Below are 24,068 nucleotides of genomic sequence, written 5' to 3' on the forward strand. Positions count from 1 at the left end.
ATGCTGGAATGCATTAATTCATTCCAACACCTAGAAAATTAGGTGAAGTGATCAAACATCAAACGTGATGTAGTGTCGAATGACAAGTGTCTCTTGAAAAGCTTTGCTCTTTTCCCACTCATTTTTTCCCCTGTGCTTTTAAACTGAACACTCCCTCTATTACTTCATTACTGAAAAGATGTTCTTTACAGCTGTGTTCAACAAAGACACTGCTTCCATGTTGTTTCGACTTCATATTTCCAAACAGCACGCATACCAAAAATGGAACAATTGTGATCATGGCACATGAACTATATTTGCAGTAAGAGATTATTTGACTTTTATGAATTATAATAGTTCAAGAGGTTCTCGCTGATTAAATCTAAGGCTTTAGTCTACTGTATAAATTGCTAAATTATATTTCAAAGGAAAAAGAAAGGTAGTAGTGGGTAATGCCAAAACCTCTGGGATTTTTTTTACTAACATTTTGAACAATGAAGTGTCTGGTATAATTAACCCCTGGCATATTTTCATTCTGTTATTTTTCCCATTCACCCATTAGTAAGAAACATGTATTTTTATTTTTGTTTCTCTGTTGTTCTTCTAAAAACTACTTATAGAAAACAGGAAAACTAAATCCCGTATTTACAAATAAAACAAATTGTTTAAGTATTGTCTGCACATGATCGCCCACAGTTTGCTTGCTGCTATTTCCTGTTGACAGCAACACATAATGACCTGCCTGGTATTTTCCAGTGATTACAGAAAGATCTTGTTCTGACCTCTGAAATCTCCAACCAGTGAATTGCAAAGAAAACAAATGCACATTGGGCGTGTTAGTGCAAGTGTGATTTATCTTGCTTCTAGAATTTCCCTTCAGTCTATGCTGATAGAGGAAGTGATTGTGTCAAGAGTATATTGAGATTCTTAGTGATTAGGAGTAAATTACTGCTCAAAGACTTCCCTGTGCTCATGTTTTCTCCCAGGACACTGTACTATTTATGTTTTAAAAATGTTCAACAAGGATATCAAGAAAAGTTGACGAAACATGCTTAATGTGGATATTAATACAGTAATGTGTATGGGGTTGTATGCCAAAATTGATAAACATTCCCTTTCTTATCAATGTTATTTGCTTTCATGAATGAAAACATCTAGGTTTTAGAAGCTCACTGCCATTTGTTTTTAGTAAATATTTACAGTTCCTGAGTACCTTGGCAGAAATACTTTTTTTGTAAGACATCTGCTGTCATTTATCATTCAGTCTTTGTTTACAAGTGTTAATTAGTCCTCCTGTTGAGAGCTGAAGTACTGATTGATGTCCACAGACCTTGCAGTCCTCGGGAGTTAGTTAATAATAATTCCTTACACTGACACAGTATAGGGCTTTTCTGGACACTCCACTCCAAGCACTTTACAGGTAATGGGGACTCCCCTCCACCACCACCCACCTGGATGATGCGATGGCAGCCATGGTGCGCCAGTACGCTTACCACACACCAGCTATCAGTGGAAAGAAGAACTGAATGATTAAGCCAATTTATAGATGGGGAATAGTAGGAGGCCATGATTGGTCAAGGCCAGTGGGGAATTTGGCCAGGACACTGGGGTAACACCCCTACTCTTTTTGAGAAATGCATTGGATCTTTTAATTATCACAGACAGTCAGGACCTTGGTTTTATGTCTCATCCTTAAGTAATATACTGTAGAAAGATCTGTGAATTGTAGGGCCACCATGAATACACATTAATCAGTTAGGTGGACTGGCTTTCATTTCTCATTTATTCCATTTGTATGGATTTTTTATTTTTATAAAAAAATGACCCCAAAACCCGATACTGCCATTATAATTAAATTTATTTTGAACTTAATAGTACATTTAGCATTTAAAGATTTACGGAACATGGTATCCATTGTTAGAATTGCACATGGATCAAATCATCAGTTTTCCCTTGCCAGTGCATACTTCTGTTCTGTTACTGTTCTCTCCTAAAGTAGATGTTTACTTCAGATTCTCTTATTGCAGTTCTAGGAAATAAAATTCTACATATTTTAAGTAGTAGGATTTCAGTTTTTTCTGTGCATTGATTTACTAATAAGCTGAGATTCTTAAAAAGATTTATTTTAATTGTGCTCTTTCTGTGTTGTCCAAAACGGGGAATATTCCAAGTAGACCATACAGAGAGACGGGATGAGGCCAGCCACTTTGGGATTCTTGAGGTCCTTTAAATTCTGTTCCTTTCTTTAGGTGTTGAACACTATAAAATGCATTTTAAAGGCATTGATAATAGGGAAGGCATTCTGAACCAGTATACTGTACTCAGTAAGGGGATCATCAGCGTAGACCTTCTGTGATTTTGCAAGTTTATTCATAAAGTGTACAGGGAGCACAAAGGACTTTGCGTGGAAGTCACACCTCATATCTCTCATTTCCGTTTTTCTGGATCTGTCCTCCAGCAAGCTCAGTTCAGCAGAACAAAACTTAAAACAACATCACTTCTGTCACTGGACGACTTCACTGGTGTAAAGATAAAGGGTCTCTGTGCTGTGAGATGCTGCAGGAGTAAATGGAGTCAAATGTGTCTTTGTGTTCCTGCAGCTGAGTCCACAAGCAGATGTTTTCAGCTTGGCCATAAAAGAGGATATGGAATGATTTTTTTTTTGTTTATTGTTCTAAATATTAGTTTTAGTTGGAATCTGAATTAATAGCAGTAATAAAGGATGGATTAATAACAAAAGCTGATGATAAATGATGGTAAAACATCCTATGAATAGTATCCGTTCACCCTCTTGATTCTACATTCAAACATGTCCTGTGATCATTTAGAAGGTAAGAGGTACCAATATTTCAGACAGACAATGCTTTTAAAGTTTTCTTTTCAAGCTACTTATTGTTTGTAATGGGTAAGAAAATACCGAGGCATGCTGGATTAAAGATCCTATTACCCTTTCTGGATTTTAGTTCACATCCAATTAACCTTTCAGCATAACATGTATTTTTGTTTGTTTTGGTGTTGTTCTTAAAGAACTTTTAATAACTTAAGACAAATTAATTCTCTTCTCCTCTTCAGTTTTATTTATCTCAAACCCTTAAGAGTACATAGGTTAACTAATTTAGATGGGATGTGCTCTAATAATGTTTGTTGCAGGAAATGTTCACTAAATTGCTGATGATTCAAAGAATTGTTTCTGATAACACATTTCTCTTTTACCTATTATAGTTTATGAAGAACAACCTCTTTAACCTTTTAGCTGTTTTGTTAATGCATCCTTTGAGGAAGTTGACTATATTCTTCTTATCCATTAAAAAGATATCTTATCCACTTCTTTAGTCCAAGGAATTTGAATTATTTTATAGTTGTTTCCCTTTAGATGTATCATATAGTGCTGTCAGATGGCTTGTAATATCAGAACAGTGATATTTAACCTTAACCTTGTGTTATCTTTTAGTAATAAACCAATTGAACCTGTTTGAGTAAACATTTACTGGAAGGTAGAACAAGGCATGTTTGTGCATCTGCAGCTGCCTGTCGCAGATGAGTATGCTAAGTGCCTCTAATCAAATTCTGTTTAATTTCAACATCTGCAGGCTGATGAGTTTCCTATTTGCTTTATCATTAGCAGTGCTCTCTGTTGTGGGCTCTTAAGTATTTTTTGGCTTGATGGCTTTTTTAAAATGTGGACATGTCTGTAATGTGGTGCATATGGAGCATCATAGAGAGGATTCAACCTGCTCTCTGGGAAATAAAGTATAGAAGTTGTTGTAGAAAAATAAACCCTGCCAGTTGGAAACTGTGAATAGCAGTAGTTCTTGCCTTTCAAGAAATTTCTCTTGGATTCAAGGATTCAATACTTTATTGCCATATCAACAAAAAGTTGGCTGAAAGGTATAGAAGCTCTTATAAAACATTGTTACAAACAGGGTTATAAAAAATAGAAGTAGATAAATAGACTGAGCAGTTTAATCAATAATTAGAATAAATAATCATAACCTCCAAATTATAAAGGTTTTGCCAAGAATATGCCCATGTGGTTTAAATAATTAGAGACACTTGATTTATTTTGTTTTCTGGCACAGCTTTGGAAAAAAGAGTACAAGGGTTAAACGGGCAAATTGGGTTAAACAAATATTAATAATGATACATAAACAACACACAGCATAAACATTTAAACTGCAAGTTACACTATTTACAAACATGGCCTCTCAAAGGCCTATGTCCTGACCATCCAGAAAAAAACCCAGACTGCTACCAACTATTCAAATCCTGTATAATACCTGACAGACTCAGAAATAAGGATAAACCTGCCTTCAGCACCAAACAGAATACAGCCGAAAGCTAAAGCTGTGTCTATAAACTCAGATGCTATAAAGTAAAAGGGAACTTATCTCCCTATTCTAAAAATGCATCCACTAATCTGGAGGCCAGTTTTAACCCAGGGACTGTCTATTCAGGAAATCAGAATTTTCTTAAAACAACAGGATTGCAAGGTTAGCAAGGTTCAAATACTTAACTCGCATCGGGTCTTAAAGCTGAAAGGAACAAGGACCTTCCACCTAAGTGTTTATTCTCCTTTTCCCTTGTGTCTTGCTGTCCTTTCAACATGTCCTTCCATGTCTTCTCTCTTTTCCCCTCTCTCACCACACCTGTCAGTTTTATATCCTGTTCCTTTTCTGTTAATGATCTTTAATCATTTACAGGGAAGTAATTAACCAAGGTAGACCAGAGGATTCCTTTGATCAATGCCCCACTCAATTAACACCTCAGTTCCTTTCATGCTTTGAAGCTCCCAAGAACTTCAGGTGTCCACACTAGCTAGGTGTTAGCCATTGTCTCTAGATTTCTAAGACGCAATGATCAATGGTCGTTTCCAATAACCATAACAATATTGTAAGAGTAATAGTGCTTTCAGTGCACATAATGTTTGTTTTTAATAAAGGACATAATCACCCCTCAGCTACTATGGCAGTTCTTCAAATACCTGTCTGTAGGCTGAGGTTAGTTGTGGTCTTTACATAATTTAACCCTTAGCTGTTGCCCTTTATTCTTTTATTCTTTGGAATAAAATAATTAAAGAAATAATTACATTCCGTATTGATAAAGGATTGAGTTTATTAATCTTAAACAAAAATACTGTTTGCTAGCATACTGACACACCTTGAATATTTAAGAGCTCTCACTCCTTAATTTCTGTTAGAAATCCACATTATATGAGCAATCATAGAAGTAATTTCAAATAAAAACATCTCTAAAGATGATCCAGTGCTTAAAGGCTGTGGCAAATGTCTTTGGAAAGTACCAGAAGGTCCACTATTATATCTGTTTGGGATTCTGTTCCCCTCTGGGATTTGTGGTTACCAACAAAAACAAACATTTTTTGTCAAAAGCATTTTCCTTCTGCATTCTGGGACATAATCTGAGATCTAACAGTGAAAATGAAATCCTTTGTTAGATCCGATAATCGCTTAGTATTTGTTCCTCTTAAACATTCCATACTCCGGATATATTTGTGTGTAATGCCATGTTTTTGATCACATCGGGACCAGTGGTCGTGTTCTGGTGTCCTATCCAATGTAATGGTTAATAAGAGGAACGATACCAGCGTTGAGATTCAAAGGGTTTTTATAAATCAGTAATACTCTAATGACACTGGGCTATGGGTCTTTTCAAGCCTTTTTTTTCTTGCTTTGGACATAAACTAAGGCCATCTCAGTTTACTGTTCCTTTGTACACCTGCCAACATGCAAGGGCTCCTAATCGCTTCAGCATGGGCTGGAATGGAAACCAGGTCCCGGCACAGAAAGACCAGCGCTTCACTTTATCCACTGCACCACCCCTTTACCCCTGGGAATGCAAGCTTGACTGTCTGATGATAACATTAAGATTTAGTAGGACAGCACTGGAGAGGGAAGAGGGAGGAGCAGATAAGGAGAAAATCCTCCCATCCTGTGCTCTGCAGTGCATACATGCCCCAGGAACACCATTGTGATGAGCAAAGAAAGATCTCTAAGAGGCTGGAGAGAGGGAAGGGGTAGGAAGGAGTGGGGAGGGGGGGTGGAGCAGACACATGGCTGTTGTTGATGAGGAAAAAAGGCTTTGGCAGAGCTGATGTTGTGACTGTTCCTTGCGGCTCACAATGGAATTTCCTACAGACTGGACTAACCATTATATGTCTGTTTGTAGGACTTCTGGAGGCTAGAGCCTTTACAGACATACAGAGGAAAGGATGGCGAGCACACTGGTTAAGCCCTGTCTGCTGGACCGGACAGGAAGCTTCTTTAAGGTAGAGTGGAGGGTGTTATACTTGGCTGAGAACTCTTCCTTCCTTGCCTTCTCTCGCATGCTCTGTCTGTGACTTCTTCTCTCTTTTCCTAGTTCAGTGCTGCAGTCAGATTCTTGTTTAAGAGAATGCCAGCTGTGTAGGTGATGTTTGGGAGTCCTTGCCAAGCCTAAAAAAGAAGTAAACTGTGGCTTCACAGAGCTGTCTGTTGTTTTCTGAGTTTTAAATTAATAGATTTCATTAGTGTTGCAAACAGGTCTCTAGCCTTTCTTTGAATGTCAGCCAGTCTTTGACCACAGTTTGACCACTTCTAAAGACATCAATGCATGAGGTTCCACACCATGTGGGATTGAGGTTAACATTTGTGAAGAAAAAAAAACACCTGTAATGCTTGACTTGTGTACTTAATGGGGGTCAACACACAGTTTAACTGCACTTGAATGCCTCTTTTATATGCAGCTGTTGTGGCAATTCTGCAGTTTAATTCCCTGTGAAATATGCTTTCACAGCTGGACACAAGGGAGATGTTGTGGTGCTGGACAGAGACCGGCACAGATGTAATACTAGACCTTTGGGAGCAGTGCTGTTTGGATTTTCGTTATCTGTCCCTTTCTGTAATGCTTAGTTCTTTCCAGTCAGACATCAGGATGTGACTGCAGGGTGTCCCAGGCCTCAGTCAGCTGAGAGTGCCAATCTTCCTCTTAGCAAATGGTTTGAATTGGTCTTCTACCATATTACTAACTAGCACCACAGAAGCCAAATTAATTTAAGTAATATTCAGACAACGTACACAAGTTCATTTACTGAATGCGTTTACATAGAAGCAAATGCTATACTTCCAAGCATGATTTGTTGTCACAGTCAGGTTGTTTTCATTTCTAGATTTAATGGCACAAATGAGCTAATAAGCAGTAGGGACCTTGTGTGTATAAATGGCTTCCTGTTAAATTAGTCCTATTCTGAGATCCATACAGAAAATCGCTTACCTCTCAGGTTGTTAAGTTCAACAATAATGACAGCATTTTTTGGAACAGTCTTCTCCAGAATGTCTGAAATGACTTTTTGGCACATCATAGACAGCATATAATGTGACATCAGATTTTCCTTATAAAAATAATTGGGAAAATGGGAACAGTATTCATTACGCCATCTGCCTGGAATGGGCTATGAATCCTTCCATCATACTGGAGTAAATTACCTTTTATTATGTATTTTTGTCTAGCAACACTGATTTGAACACTGCTTCATTTGTTGTTCAATATGTTTTATCATCGCAAATTTGCCTTCAGTTTTTGTAAACTGCATGAAATGTTCCTAAATAAAAGATTCTAGGAGCCTGGTTTAGTCATTGTTCTACAGCTTTGGCCTGCAAATGAAGATCCATGTTAGAATATACTGAAGTTCATGAAGTTTTAAAGGATTAAATCTTTTTAAAGGATTCCATTTAAAGGATTGTTTTTCTCCAAGTAACACATGAAGTGAATGATTGACTCTTCATTGTCATAGATTGAGTTTCATATCATTTAAATGGAAGTGCCCAGTGCTCGTCTTGGCCTAGTCTAAATTGATACTGCAGACATAATTACTGTAAAATGTGCTTTCTTTCAGTCTTATTGTAATCAAAATTAATTAACATTCGTTTTTATTTATTGTGAGTTGTACTACAAAGTATCTGACAAGATCATTTCAACAGCGCTTAATTGTCCTATTTTTAAAAGTATGTGCTTTTGTGTATGTGTACATACCGTACAGTATGTGCTGTAAAACTATTTGTATCCTAAAACCCTTCAATTCAGTTTATCTACATTTTGTCTGAATATAATCTCTTCGTTTTGGTCACCTTGTGACCTAAGTGAAAATGCTGTGTAAAATATTCTTAATTTCACTTTATTTCTTTCCAGTACTTTTGTGGCTGTATGTTCTTCCAAGCCACTAAAACTGACTAAGGTGACATTAAATATTTTGTTTATTTTCCTTGAAAGTACTTGAAATTATTTTTGACATTATCCTAATATTTCTAATGTTACACAAAAATTGAAAGAATTAAAAACTGCCATAGTGATATTGTATAAGTTAATGTGAAAAGTGATGAATGTGTTTTGGGGAAACCATTATCTGTATTGGATTTCCTTTGAAATATTCAAATTGCAAAAGGGAATAATTCAGATTTCAGATTATACTGGCCTTCTGAATCATCTGCTTCCTCGGGTTAATTTTGTAATGTATCCGACTGCGTCACATTATTCAATTTAAACAGAAACCCAAGTATTATAGTAAAGTCAGATGTGATTCCTTATGCATTATTGATCTTCTTACTAAACTCACTTTAAGATTTTACATTAATGACAGCTTCCACCTGCTGTGCATTCGTGGTACTACATCAACATACACTGCAAGAATAGGCATTCAACTGCTGACATGCATCTGTTTTTTCCACATACACCACCTTTACCTTTAGCAATTCCTGAGATGCAGTCATGCCAGAGCCACAGCGGTTTAATGATTTTACAAGCTGTGGAACCCTTGAACATACGGAACGTGCTGTGCATGTTGCAACAAAGACCTAGTACTGAAATAAAAACTATTCCCAGTTTTGCTGGAGAGTATCCCTGATCTTGAGAAACTACTGTGAGCAATAGTGTGTTATAGTTTGCTCCTCTAAACAAGAAGCTGTGGATTATGATATTCAGACCAAACATTTAAGTGCAACAGAAACATGAAATGGCATTCGTCAAATGTTTAAATTTCCGTTTAGATTTCACTTTTAAGATGGATATTTTTTATGGAAATAAATCACAAAATGATATTTTAAGGACCTACAGTATATGATAGTGAGTGCAAAACAAAACAGTAAGGAAATGCCAAGCCTTACTTTCACAGTATAAAACGTATTTAAAGTAATCTCTGCTACTGATTTTATCTTCTTGTGGTAAAGAGATTTGGTTTTGTGAGTTTAGTAGCAATTCTAGGAGACTGGGATTCATTGTGAGCACTTGTATGAGAACAGCACCTGACAACTGTTCTGTTAGTGTAGTTTATCTCTTTAGTACACTTTGTATTTCAAGTTCAGTTCTATGCACTGTTTCCTTTTTAGATCAGAATATAAGAACAGCACTTAAATCTGATGATGACAACAGAGTCTTTTACTGCTGAGTTTGCTTGTTTAAATAAGGTTAAAACAATTTTATTTCAGATTTCTACTTAGCTGTTCTTTCTTCATCTTCTTGGCCTAGACCTATATCCTGTTGTGACTAATGCATTTGTCACCACAATAAAAGATTTTCTCATAGGGACAAAGACACAAAAAGGAAAAATGAACAACCTTTGAGAGATTGAAAAGTTTGTATTTAGACATTTAGGGGCACAATATTTTTATTTTATTTTAGTTGTATTTTTTAGTCACCCAGACACCAGAAAAAAGAATGCTATTATAAACAACATTATGTACATAAAATAGCATTCCACTTCCTTTATTGCTGTTTTACAAGATTTTGTTCACATTTGAATTTAAAATGTGACATAGTGATATGTTAAGTGAAGTAAAATTGTTTTCAATTACAGTAAATGGTATACAGCAACACTCATTAATAAATGTAGTGCAAAGTTATCCAAAAACAGTGTCACAAATTATATGTTTGCCTTGCAGCGAACACTAACATGCCTGTATTTTACATTTACAAGAAAAAGACCTCACCTTGCTCAAAGCATTGCATTGCTGAAATCGTTTTTATTGTACCCTGTTTCTGAAAGCATACTCAGATAAAAAAATGTTTTTGAAAGGCTGGGCTTGTTTGTAAAGCATAGGCAGTGTGTGTGAATCATTTTCAAGTTGAAGATAAAAGAACAAAGTTGACTGAAGGGACCATGAACCGAAAAGTCTGACTTTTTTCCTGCCTTACCACAAGGAGAACTGTCTCGCGCTGCAAGCTTTCGTTTTTTCTTTCTTTCTGTTTTTTTAATATTCCTTTTCGACAAATGGGAAGTTGTTCCTTACGAAACATGTTTGAGGATGCCAATAGTCCAGCCCCACAGAAAAATGACTAACAGTGTCCAGGCTTTTAATGTAGACCTCTGTAAGTGTGTGTTTTCTGGTGTTTTTCGTTCTTTGTACAGTTGATTGATGCATTTGCCTCAGAGATCGGAGAACTGAAGCAGGAGATGGTACAGAAAGACTTGGCTCATGAGAGGGATCCCCAAATTACAGGCATGCAGTGGTAAGTTGGTGTGTTTTTCACCACTTTTATTCCGCTAATCAGCAGAACCTTAACCCTCACAGAGCCAAATAAACATGTCGGTAAGTCAGATGAAGAACTGTGTGGCACATCATATTTTCTTTGAAGAAAACTGATAATTATGTAGGCTTTGATCCTGCAAATCTGTTGTCATTTTCTAGATGTACTGCAAGTGTTTTGAAACATTTGTGTCTCTGTTAAGTAAATGAGGTGGGAAACTTGTATTTTCGGTCGAAATGCAAACACAATAAATTGCTGATCAGCAAACTATTGCCGTGTACCTCGCTAAGGGTTACAATATGTATGTGTGATCCTTCATTGAGGGTAACTTTGCAGAGTAAAATTATAGCTGTTTGCACTATGCAGAACTGCATTGTGCAGGTGTTAAAGTGGAGTTGGTAGGTGACGTCTTGTGTCTAGAAAAACGATGTAAAATTTAAAATTTATTGTAATGTTAAAAGTCCCTGAATCAGCCTTCTTGTGCTGAAATAACTGCTGTGGAATAAATGTATGCAGAAAGGAGAATTTGTTTTGTAACTTTAAAAATCATTGCACAAGGCTGTTTGTTTAAAAAAAGAATTTATCTGGACAAATTGCCAACTACTTGTTAAGGCAAAGTTGTGAGGTTGTTCCAGTAATTATATAAGCCTCCATTCTTGTGCCTAACCTCAAATTAATGAAAGAATTAAGGCTGTAAACATATAGCAACACATGGCAAATCAGCCCTAGCAAGAATTTGCAAATCCTGTTTTCATTCCCACTTTCAAAGTATTTCTGTGTTCTGACGCCATCTAAAACAGCTGGTGAAAGCCATGATGAAGTTTTCAGTTAAGCTGTTAAAAACTCCTGCATTCACCCAAGGTTTTCCTTGTTCTCTGTATTTATGCCGTATTTATTAGATGGTTAAAAGTCTAAAAAATGCTGTTGGCAAGAAATCATTTTAACTATTATACCCATTATACTAGTTTCTTTTTTGAGTTTCTCAGGAGAAATTCATTTAGAAATTCATTTAGAGATGTTAACCTGTGTCTGTTCAGGAACCATTGAGTTGGTCACATTATTGAAGCAGAGCAATATTTCTTGATAGGAATCTGAATGGACAATTCTCAGATTTTATTTTATCTATTACTAACATAATTTTATACCTGATTTTTGCATATTCTATTCATAATTTTGCTGATTTAAAATTTGTATCTGAAAGGTAGCAATGTCAATACACCTGTTTAATTCTGATATAGTGCATCTTCAACAATCTTGCCAGCCTATAATTTGGTTAAATATGCTACAGATTCACCTGAAATATATTGTGTAAAAAAAGCTTTGACCAGAAGGAAGACAAATTATTAGTATTGACTAAAAGCTACCTGACAAATAATAACTGTAGCTAAATACAATGACCTGAAAACATAATTAGAGTGGGTGAATAATATACTGATGGTTGTAAAATCTACTGTATGCCACCAGTATTCGAATGCAATACATTTTCTTTGTGTCATCATGATGTCAACTCCTTAAAGAGTTACATTTGCTTTGGGGATCCACTACTGTCAGAAAAGCACAGAATGCTTACTGGGCTGTAGGAGACTTAAAAGTTCTCCTGTCTGCTTTGGTTACTTCAAAATAAACGTGTGGACAGCAGCTTAATAAAAATATTGTATTTGTATTTATTATTTTGTTAAAAAAATAAGAATATTTTAAGTGTTACCCAGAGGAGATTTGTGAAAGTGGTTTACTTTTCCATCTTTAGAGTTTCTAAATGAATTTCTGCCTCTATAGTCTTTTTGGGCACCAGAGGGTTTTGATTACTTAAAAATGACATAAGAAGCCAGACTGACTGAACTCTCTTGATCCTTAATGCTTGAAATATATGCCACTCTGTTTTTCAGGAAACGTTTCTTGCTGAGACGTTCATTTGTTGGCCACAGTTTTTTATTGCTTGGAAACTGCATGAAATAGGGAAAAGAAACTGCCTGACTCAGGCCTCAAAATCAACATTAAATTTAATATGTTAACACACTGGAGAGAGAGGTTGTATGTAGCGCAGATGTTAGTTGTAGTTGTCAAAGGACTGGTCTTTAGAAATAGTCATGAGATATGATGGTCGCTGTTATACTTTTTTGTTATCTAGATTCTGCATGACCGGAACAATTGAGACTACATTACCATTGTTGGTAAAACAGGAGCACATCCCAGTGTAGAAAGAAATGTAATAGAAAAATTTAATTTTTTTCACTGCTAAGGATAGGTGCTCATTTTGAGGATAAAGTGTACAGTCCAGTTAGTATCAGTAAGTTGTGAAAATTATTTCAAACGAAGAAGGCAATTCCTTTAATGTTTGGCTAACCGTGTTTTGTTGTTCAAGTACTGGATTTAGCAATAGTGTTTAAAATGAAGTTGCACTATTAATTATGCAACATAAACATCATTGTCATAAGTACAAGAGTGTACTCTTGGGATTTAGAAGGAACTCATAAATGTATAAGCACATTCTTTGTGCCACTGACAGAAAATAACATTTCAGTATATTGTGGTAATGCATGAGACAAATCACTTCCCTTTTTTCAAATCCTGCTAAATTTATCTGAATCATCACTTGTTCGTGTAGACAGGAGTCTTGACGTATAATATGACGCAAGTGCATATTCATTTTTAACGTTTCTTACTTGTCTCTTTCCATTTTGTTTTTTATTATTAATTATTGTGTAAATAGCATGAATGAAAGAAAAGATTCAATGTTTTTGTTAATCTACACAATTTAAATCCCAGTTCTCAGTTGCATTGTCCAAGCTTGGAAGTTTGAGCACCAGGTGACTTAAAGTCCTGTGCGTATTTCCTCTTTCCTTTTCTGGGAAATTGCAACTCTAAAAAAATAAGCTATTGGGTTTCTGTGCATACTTCCTTCCAAGTCTACTGAGTACTTCATCATAAAACCTTAAATATTGTCACCAACTATTCTATTTCCCTATTGGACTATTTTAAAAATAATTATGATGTAATTTTATTTTAAAGTATTTAAGTCCAGTGGTGTTTTGCAAATGACAACTCTCCTATTTTTTTACCTTCATGACCTTTTAATAGACAGTGGTCAATAAGTTACAAATCCTGTAATATAAAATAGTAAAACAAAGTAAATCCTTAGATGGATGTTATTTTTATTTTCAAGATTCAACTGAGAGTCTAGTGTCCACTTCCTGCCACCACCACCCACCCAGAGCATCCTCTAAGGGTCTCCAGATGGAGCACAAAGTAAATCCTATCACCCTCAGTCTAGTTGGTGTGAATTTTCACACAGTAAACCCAGTCGGATGAAGGCAAACAAGGATCTGCTGACTTACACTGTAAAATAAGCTAGTATGATTTATGGCAAATATCAGTGATGATCCCTTAGTTCAAAATAGACTTTTGTTAAAAGTGTTACAGTTGGAAAGGTTTGGTAATGTCAATCTACATAAATGTCCCCATCTGCAATAATCAGTCATCATGCTATCTGCCAGCAGGGGGAAGCATTTCTTTCTCATCATGACTGTTCTCAGTCTCATAGCTGATTAGAAAAGCCTGATATGATTCTGGTGATGAACTCTTAGATGAAGGGCAGTGCAGTCCAGTTAAAAAGATGGCAGAACTTAGTGAAGTCAGGATGACAGCAAGTTAAAGCACAAAGAAACCCAGTGAAATGTGCTATGAACAGTGGAAGAGTAAACTGATTTTTTTTTATCCATGGTGTAGAATGACCATGGCTAAAAACTTAAAAGTATTATCTTCTGTTTTATATATATGTTTTCATAAAATCTTTTCATGTTCATTCTTCTGTTCATGTTCAGAATAATCATTCTAGGTGTTCTGCATTAGTGTGTTTTTCAGCCGTTGTTGGAGGGGGGGGGACAATTTTATTCTAAATTCCAGTTTAATGTTGAGTGTCGGTTTTGCGTAATGGAGGCGTGGAGGAGGAGATCCCACATCAAAACCACCAGCGGAGGGTTGTTATTTCATCAGAAAAGGCCAACTTAAATCTATTTCGCAGGAAGTACCTGTGGTGAGGGTGCAGAAGCAAGTGATTTTTTTTCGATGTTAAACTGTCGTACCTGAACATCAGCAGTCAGTGTTCAGGGATAAAGAAGGACAAAAGGAAAGATGGCCATCTATTGGTATGTTGCTACAATCCACTGCATCAGATAACAATATAATTATATTAGAATGTTTGTTTTTTATGTTCATCAGTACAAAGTACTTGTGAGTCAAGTGCAAACAGAAGTATGATTTTTTTTACATAGGACACCAGTACTTAAACTAAAGGAGAAGACTGTGGAGTTCACATGACTTTTGGTTAATGTTAACACTTTAAGGATTATCTGAAATCCACAAGATCAAATGCCGTGCTGGAAAATATTTTAATGAGGATATTTTCATCCTTTTAAACCCTCAAGGTGTTGTGGTAGTTAATGTGCATCTCTGCTTTGCAGCAGCTTAGAAGAGGACATTAACAGCCTGTACCTTCAGGACACAATGGGCAGTGCCAGGGACTCAGGCTACGATTCCTTAAAGAGAAAGATCAGTATCTTGGACCGCCTGACTCAGACTCACCCAGTGTGGCTGCTCCTTCACCTGAGTGATGAGGAGGCAGCACAGATTCTCCAACAGCAACCACCGGGGGTGAGAACTTTGAATGGATTATAGAGGCTTTCAGCATTACAGAATCTGCATTTGGTGTGAAGGCTTTTTATATTTCCCTGTTCACTTTTAGAATCTTTAGTTCACCAATGTATTATTATATCACAGAAAAAAACAGCACTGGGAACTTGTATTGTGCAAGCCCTACCACTTCAGCAGCAAGGATATAAATAGTGAACACTGAAACAGGTGATTATTCTTCTCTTTTTTTCAGGATCTATCCTAGCATACCTTTTCCAGTGTCATCAGGTTATATTTTACCCCCACCCAGGCATTAGCTGAAAAGTTAAGGGCAGCTATCTGTAACAGTAATTTACATTTTGGCATACTCCAAGGAGAATGACGTGCATGTTTTAAGTGTTACCTAACACTTTATCTTTCCCAATAATTGTTTTGTCAAGTACAAAATTCATTGTATTTTCTTCAGTTATTATTTGGGAACTTAAAGAATCACTAAGAGATTTTTTTCACTCAAAACTAGGTTATTTAGAGGTGCTCCATTAATAAAATACCTAAAATAAAATAAAAACATTTTAGTATAAAGCTTAACTTGAAGTACCTCACAAGACTGTACAAAATAAAACCGTATGTGTATTTCAGTCATCCCTGTTTTTAACTGGCCCAGACACTTTCATCAGCATTTTCTGCTTTGGAAATTCAGCAGAATCTAAGGAATTGGTACAATGACCAACAGACAAAACAGCTTCATCAGCTTGATGGCCTTCTTCTGTTTAGATATTCCTTGTGAGGAAATCAACAAAGCTGCAGAAGAAAGTTATCTCCCTGCGCCTTGACAGTGAGTTTGGGCCTCCAATCAAAGACTTTCCTGTGAAAGAGAGTCAATACAGTGAGTGTCCATCCATACATACAGTACATACACATATTAGCTTTTATATACAAGTTGCTTCACCGTCTGCAGTTTTAAAAGCTGGCATGTTTATTTTCTCTGAGCTAAATCTCCCTTAGAGGCTTGTATTACTAATGCCCTCTGGCATGTAGCACAGATAAGGCTTGGTACTATGTAACCACCTTTTCATACAGCCTGAAAAGTCAATAATGCAGTGTGTCAAAGTAAACTTCCTGCCCTTCCTACATGTTGTGTAGACAAAGGGAAAGAGAGTAGAACTTCATTGTTCTAGAGTTCATTGTTCTCTTCCTTATCCTGAACACTGTCTCTCTATTTAAGATGATGCAATGTGGTGTGTACAATGATTGTTTTCTCTTTGTGCTTGTGAATAGCTTCATTAATCGTTATCTAATGATTTCATTAACTCAAATGCTTCAGTCTTGGCATCTATGTGAATATTAAAAAACATGTTTTTATTTATTTTTCCTGTGGTATTTTCAGAGTAGCTGAACAATAAACACTCTGTGCTATTCATGCAAGTTACCAAGGGCAATAGCCTTTTGAACATTGAGATAGGCACTGAGTTGGATTTGTTTTATTCAGTAAAAGTTTGAAAATGAAATAGCAGTGTGCTGATCTTTGGTACACTAAAGTTTATAAATGAGGATGACTCTACAACCTTGTTGTCATCTATTTAAAGAGTAATAAAATAGCAGTAAAGTCAAACAAGGTATGGTTTATTGCTAGCCAGGAGTTAATCTCTTACTCACTAAAGGCGATTTTGTTAAACATTAAAAGGCTAGCAGGTTGTTTTTGTGTTTAAAACTATAGAACAGGAATTACTAACAGACTGTGAACTCTCCAGATTGTTTTTGCTCACAGACAGCAGCCCAGATGTTTTATATCACCATAGTAGGCCAATAGCTTCTCAAATATCAAAACATTCTTCTCTTCCACTCTAAAAAAACAGGTCAAGCCCATTTATAGGCAGTATGGTGGTGTGGAAAAAAAAACATTAGAGATTCCATTGGGCATGTGAAGCACTGCATATAATAATACAGTATGTTTATGTACATATGAACATGTACAAACACTTATATGAACACTTATGCAATATATACCTTTTTCTCCAGCGTTCTCTGTGGAGGGGTCTGGAATTAGTTTTGCAGATTTGTTTCGACTTATTGCTTTCTACTGCATCAGCAGGTAAGAAACTCTAAGATTAAACTGCCGTTGGTCTAATACAGGAGTGCGTGATGTAGTCAATTCATATGTATGCTTTCATACTTCATGCTTTACATACTGTAAAAAGTGTTTTATTCTCTCCATACAAAATGCATGCATTGTGCTTCAACCCATTGTTACTCTGAAACAAACCCTTAATTGTTATGGATATATATTTTTTCCATTTCTGTCGACCATCTTAGAGAGTCTTAAGTTACTACAGCTGTTGATCAGGTCAAACAGCTGTAACTCTTTCCACAAGTGCAATCTGATAAGCTGAATGAAGAATGAGAAAGAGATACTTTTGTTCAAATCTATAGGCTTACTGATACGATGAAATCTCTGTTAAAAAAGGGTATAAATTCTACTCCTCCTCTGTATAAGAATATACCGCTAAGCCCCCAGTATTCTAATACTTCTGTTTTAACATTAGCCAAATTTAAATATCTGTGGAGTCTGCATAGAAACTAACTTTGGATGTTTAGTGTAATATGTTTCTTCACAGACAAAAGACAGACAGTTTTTTTAGGATATATGGGGAAAAAAACAAATTGTAGGTAGATAATGTTGCAATGTTGATTTCTTTTGCTTTCTTTGCATTTAAACAGGAGGTGATGAACAAAACGTAATAGGAAAAATGAATTTGTTTATAAGAAAATTATTCATTATTTCAGTGTAAAAGTGCACATTTGAATGTGCTGACAATGTTTTGGAAAAGGTAGTCTGTTTTATCTTGCATTACAAGACAGATCTAAGAAAACTGAATTGAAAGAGGTGATGGGTAAACTACCAACTAAACGTCTAGATTAGTACCTTGCATTACAACACAAATGTCTGCATTTATGGTCTGCTAGCTTGGCAGAAACAAATAAAGAACAGATTGGTTCCAAGACCACAGGAAATGCAACACCTTGATCCAAAATTTATATGTACACCTTTGACACTGTTAAACATTGAAACAGCAGGTCACTCTTGCAGAGATACTTCTTTTTCTCCAGGAGTTGCTATCTGAAGTCCGAAAATAAACAGACCCCTCCTCTCAGAAGTGCTGCCCAAAGCATTTAGGCAGCTGCAGCTTCCTCTGTGTTAAATAATATGTAACAGATGAAAGTCCACACTTTCTCTTTTAGAGGAGGCCTGGCTAAATCCTTGTCCTTTTTCTGAAAAGGGATGTCCTACCATTTACCTTGAAGCTTCCAGAGGCAATAGCCAGTGCTAAGACTCAGACAGATCTGGAAGAAGTGGCTCAGCTGGAAGTCGGTAAGCCCTGCTCCTATGTTTTTCTTTTTGTCAAATGGAAAAACTCCCCTGGTCTGTAATTATGCATTTTAAACTGATCTGTTAACACTGTAAGTTGGATTTCAGATCCCCCCCCTGGTTTTCAAATTTCTCTTTCTATCTAAATATGGAAATGCAATTATTTCGGTTTGAAGATCATGAAGTTGGGGTTCTTTTCCTTGTCAATAATTTTTTCTTGCTCAGGAACCTTTGTAAATAGACTTCAGATCAAAGCACAATAAACGAGCTGAAAAGGGCAGGCAAAATCATCTAGCGTTTGCATTTCTTGCTAGTAACACAAAAGTGTTATGACAAAATCAAAGTGGTGACTGATACTGTACTTTCAGCATCATGGGGAAACCCCTTATACTCAGTAGAATCTGTATTAGATGGAAAATATTTTTATATGTTATGCTTTTTTCTAACACGGGCAACTCTAAACCTGTTTGATTGAAGTATGGAAAAGGGGCTGCTGAAGGAAGTCTTAGTAAAGAATTGTATCTGCAGTTACAGCTAATTGTAAGAAGAAATTGTAACATTGCATTTTATTGAATGTTATGAAATAAATCTTAGCTTGTTAATTCTAAATTATACATTGTCTTCCTTCATATGATCAGTCAATTAGCTTTTTTTTCGGCACTGTTACAGTAATACATGATCTGATGCAGACAAAACATTAGCTCAACGTACCTTGTGTGGGAACATTCTCTTTGACACTTGCATTCATCTGGAACTCTTTTTCTCCCTTATGTGGTTTTCAATGAGCAAAATCTGTACATAAAGTGTTTTCTGCTTCTCCCAGGCTATGTGAATATCTATTTTTAGGCTGTAGTTTTCAAATGATTTCTTTGGAACTAACTAACCTTTTAAATGTTAGCTCTCATTTTGTGTTTGTTTCCATTCTGCCCAAACATAGTGTGGTTTGGTGTCTTTTAGCACGTATGGCACTCAGTAACCGAAATATTCATTCAAGTTCGTGACTTCGGGAATTACTATGTATTTAATGTTTTATTCATAAGACCACCTGTCACAGACGACTTATCAGTGTTAAATGTTGTCTTATTGGAAAATATTGTGCCAACAATAATGCTGAAGTATGAGTACTGGGTACTGCTGTGTTAAATAAAGTTTATTTTTTAGCATTTTTGTTTTTACAAAAGCTTGTAGTACAAACATGTCCAAGCTTGGTTACCTAAACGCAACATGCATTTTTTTTGTTTCACAATGCAGAATGGTCTCCTCTTGTTTGAAACGATTCTTGTGATCTTGTGGGAGGGAAAGATTAGGAGACTTTTTTTCAAATCTGTTGGACATTACTGTGGGGTGCATGTATCTGCAATGCTTGACACCTGTGTTTGTCTTTTCATGGCCAAGCAGCCATGCTTTTTTCATCCGACCTTTCTGATAGAGACCTTCTGCCTAAGTATTTCTTGAATTTTTATGAGAACACCAAATATTATAGATTTTGTAACCAAATTACTCTGTCAGGTTACTCGTGTCTTCCCCCCAGAAATCAGTAGAGACTCTAGCTACAGGCAGATACTGGGCATTTCCAGCATTCTGGAAAAAAAGAAAAGAACCTCCAGGCATGGACATTCCCTTGCTTTACCAGCATAGGTATGCGAGTCTTGGCATTATTGCAGCACCTTCATGACAGGAGTGGTTACAGTTAGTCCTCTCAGTATCTTGTTACATTTTCTGTGTATGTTGTAATGGACTTTCTGAATGCTTCCAGGAATTTCCTTTGTTTAACAACAACCTGTTAATCAACCTGTTTTTTAAAATCTTTGTGAGACAGTTTCCTTTTTTTCCCAACTCTCATTAAAAGCAAGATTTCTAATTGGCTTGCAGTTGAACTTCTGTCTTGCTGACATTTTTTGACATTTTTTTCCAGTTTCTGGGTTTTATTAATATTTTTCGCCTCTTGCTGGATTTTATACTTGGGTTGTAGTACTTCATCATTTATGTGACTTGCGAATTAAGGGATATTTAGTTTTATCATAAATACCAGTTAATTAATACTCGATAGCAGAACCAGAAATTTAGCGAATTCCAGGATAAAAGGACCGCTTCTGTTTACCCTTTAAATCCACGAGATTTAAAAGGTGAACTTTGAGAAGGCAAATGCCTGAGAGTATATCTTCTTTTCAGGAATTACTGAATAATGGATTACAGGTGTCTGATTCTTTAGGTTCTTGGAAATGTTTCAAACTGCTGGATAAGGAGGTTGCACACTTCCTAAGCAGTATTTCCCTATTACCATCGATCCAAACCTGTTTGCCTTAAAACATTTCTCACAGCTTTTCGTGTTCATCCAAGGTGATTCTTTCTCTGCAAGAAGTATTATGTTAATGTATGTTTTGGAATTACTTTTCCAAGTGTGAGTAAAACTACATATATACTGCTCAGTGTTTTGGAACCAAATTTATTTTTCATTAGAAATTTCCTTATTTGAGAAAGAAAAATGTTGGTATGGAAATATAAGTAAATGTCATAGTAGAGATATAAGTATGAAGGGAAAAAAACAAGAAAAAATACAACTACGGTGAGGTGGAAAACACTGACAGAAAAATAACTTTAAAAAAAGTTTTCCCTCAGTGTAGCATAACAGGAAAGCGACTGAGTGAGGGAGTGTGCATTTAAGTTCCACCCACTGTAGTTTCTCATTGCCTGAGTCACCCGAGAAGCAGGGGTGTGAGCTGGCATTTCAGCTTCAGATTAAAACTTCACTGTACAGCTGAGTGCAGTTTCTTTCAGGCTGCCGTGTTCTGCACTGAACAAGTGCAGACGGACTCGGGCGCTACTTCTTTTATTATTTTGACCAACGCTTTCCCTCTTGGCCTTTTGCAGGGTTTTGGGATATTCCTGTCTGCAACAGCAAAAGAACCCCCACACCTTCTTCACATCCCTCTGCGTCGAACAGTGTTTGCAGACTGCAGAGGCAACAGCAGGTCTCTCCCTCCGACAGTCTGCCTCCGCTCAGGACTCGCACGCCTTCAGAGCTGGAATGCGGCCAGACCAACGGGGCTCTCTGCTTCGTTAACCCTCTGTTCCTAGAAGTGCATCGGCAAGAAGGCAGCAGCGGGGGTTCCGTCAAGCGCTCCAAAACGCGAGAGTCCAGTACCCAAAATAAGACTCGTATTCCCCCCCCTAGACCCCCTCCACCCAAGACTCAAATAAAGCCGACTGTCAAACAGATGAGCATGCCTGAGACCATCAGCTGGGTGAGACAACGTGAAGACGAGGAAACCATGGGATCCATGCTCAACACTTCCCCAAAGAAGAGCATTCCTGTTCCTCCACCGCGACCCTGGAAGCAGATGAGCGTGCCAGAAGTAGAAAGTAGAAGAAATGCAGTCCTGGCTGATCACACCATCCAGCAGGCCCTGGAGAGGAGCAGGAGTAAATGTCCGCAAATGGAGCCCATCCTGGCCAGCAGCCCCAGCACGAATACTCTACCTGGCTCGCAGGAGCAGCAGCGTGAGGAAGGCAGGCAGAGGCTAAGTGACATGAGCATCTCCACGTCCTCTTCGGATTCACTGGAAATCGATCAGAGCTACCCCCTGCCTGTAGGGCCAGCAGGCGCAGGTGACAGCAGCTTGGAGGAAGAGTATGGGGTAGAGAGTGACCAGGACATCAGCCCCCCACCGATAAAATCCAAGAAGAAGCACAGCAGCACCTTCGTCCTACCCCGTGGCTTGAAGGGCCAGTTCCGCAAGGTCAGCGGTGTGTTTAACAACTTCTTGACCCCCGAGAAGAGGATGGTGAGAAGAATAGCTGATCTCTCCAAGGACAAGGGCACTTACTTTGGGTGTCTTGTGCAAGATTACATCAGCTTCTCGCAGGAAAATAAGGACTGTCATATATCAGGCCTGGACATGCTGCAGACTATCCGCCAGTTCATTACACAAGTGAAATCTTACCTGGTGCAAAGCTCTGAACTTGATCCTCCGATTGAGTCCTTCATTCCAGAAGAAGAAGTTGGTAAGTCATGGAAATGTGCTTTGTGCATGCTTTCTCTGATAGTGATGGGAGCTTGAAGTGGAATAAGAATACGTTAAAATAAGAATAAGAAAAATACTGTCGTCCATAATAGTGGATTTATAATAGATTGACTTGATGCTTATTCCTAGATTTCTTTTGTCTGAACTTCTAGAAGAAAATAACTTCTTGACAGCAGATGAAAAGGTTCTCTAAAACTCTTATACTGTTGCCATGCACACTGCTGAATTTGACATTTCAACTTTAATGTGTTTAACTGAGTAACTAAATCAGATTGTGTGACTAGGATGCTTAAAAGGCACACAGTGATAATAACTATTTCTAAAAGAGATAAGATTATAGAACAGCATGGCATTGCATAGACATTTGAAACTGGAAAAACATCATCAGCCATATGGGCTGACTGCCATGCAGTGCCATTTCTAAAGTAAGTGAAAGGTAGTGTTTAATGTTGTGTGAAAACTGTTGCTGAAATACATTTTTGAGAGGAAAAGAGCTCCCAGAGCCAGGAATGGCTGAGGGAGGTACTGTTCTCCCTCTGAGTATCTGTAGGGACCTGCCAGAATGAGAAGGTGTGGTCTCCTGTGAGTCTGCAAGTTCCTTGGCACTTGTCAGGGATGAGATACAGATACATAAAACCTTCTGTTTTTGACTTAGAAGACATGTAATCTTGCTGGAATGATTCTGACATAGGTTATAATAATCAAACAACTTATTTCAAGTATCTTTTATTTGACATAGTTTTAACAGAAACTGCACCTTAGTTACCAACTGCGAGAGGTTCAAAATATACTATATATAAGTATAATATAAGATTAAAATATTAAAATGAGAATCCGATCAGAAATCAATCAACTTTATGTTCTGGAGCTCTGAAACTTTGCAGATGTCTTTCTTTGTACATTATCCTAAGCTGTATGTGGGATAAAGGGCATTTTACTTTAACTAAGTCTAACAGAGGTCTTCTTTGAAAACAGAAGCCAAGCTGAATAATTTATGTGTAAAATGTAAATACAGAACTCTGTGTCCTTACATGTTGGTAATTGTTGAAGATATGTGTGCATATTTTAAATTGTGACAAAGGAAACTAGATCCTTGTATTTTGAGTTTGAATTAATACTATACTATTATTACATTACCAACAAGTGGAGCATTGTTAGGAAGCTGCATAGTATTCATCGGGCTATCTGCTGTACAAATAAAGTACAGTTATGTCAGCTTCAAACTCTGCAACAAAAGTTTACATCATAACAGAAATAATATGACTTAAACACATCTGTATATATTAAAAAAGCTCTATAGCTGTTGAGGCCGTTAACACCTTTTATTTAAAGGAGCCCTAAATTTAGATCTAATATGCAAATTGAGTTATAATTTCATATAGATTAGTCTGCAATTGATTTGAATTCCACAAAATGTCATGGAGTAAGTTTTACTACGAATGAAGAGTTGATATATTAACTCAACTTACAGTATGTTTGTGTAATTGATACACAAACAGCTGCTTTGATATGGTAATTGCATTATTATAGAACATTAAACATTATTAAAAAATGCA

General features: G+C 36.8%; 1 protein-coding gene across 6 annotated transcripts in view; it reads left to right on the forward strand.

Moving 5' to 3' along the window:
• The window catches only part of rin2a (Ras and Rab interactor 2a), a 50,494-nt gene that overhangs the window by 16,394 nt on the left and 10,032 nt on the right, over positions 1 to 24,068 (forward strand). For 3 of the 6 annotated variants that reach the window (XM_015363189.2, XM_015363191.2, XM_015363195.2), the window contains 7 exons: positions 6,163 to 6,262; positions 10,373 to 10,473; positions 14,952 to 15,141; positions 15,895 to 16,006; positions 17,140 to 17,212; positions 18,399 to 18,490; positions 21,359 to 22,492. In XM_015363189.2, the coding sequence (XP_015218675.2) occupies positions 6,206 to 6,262; positions 10,373 to 10,473; positions 14,952 to 15,141; positions 15,895 to 16,006; positions 17,140 to 17,212; positions 18,399 to 18,490; positions 21,359 to 22,492 (1,759 nt within the window). In that variant the 5' untranslated portion in view covers positions 6,163 to 6,205. The remainder of the gene's footprint in view (positions 1 to 6,162; positions 6,263 to 10,372; positions 10,474 to 14,951; positions 15,142 to 15,894; positions 16,007 to 17,139; positions 17,213 to 18,398; positions 18,491 to 21,358; positions 22,493 to 24,068) is intronic. The other 3 variants (XM_015363193.2, XM_015363194.2, XM_015363192.2) reach the window with 2 other exon arrangements.

The sequence above is a fragment of the Lepisosteus oculatus genome, chromosome 17, assembly GCF_040954835.1.
Source record: "Lepisosteus oculatus isolate fLepOcu1 chromosome 17, fLepOcu1.hap2, whole genome shotgun sequence".
Taxonomy (NCBI): domain Eukaryota; kingdom Metazoa; phylum Chordata; class Actinopteri; order Semionotiformes; family Lepisosteidae; genus Lepisosteus; species Lepisosteus oculatus.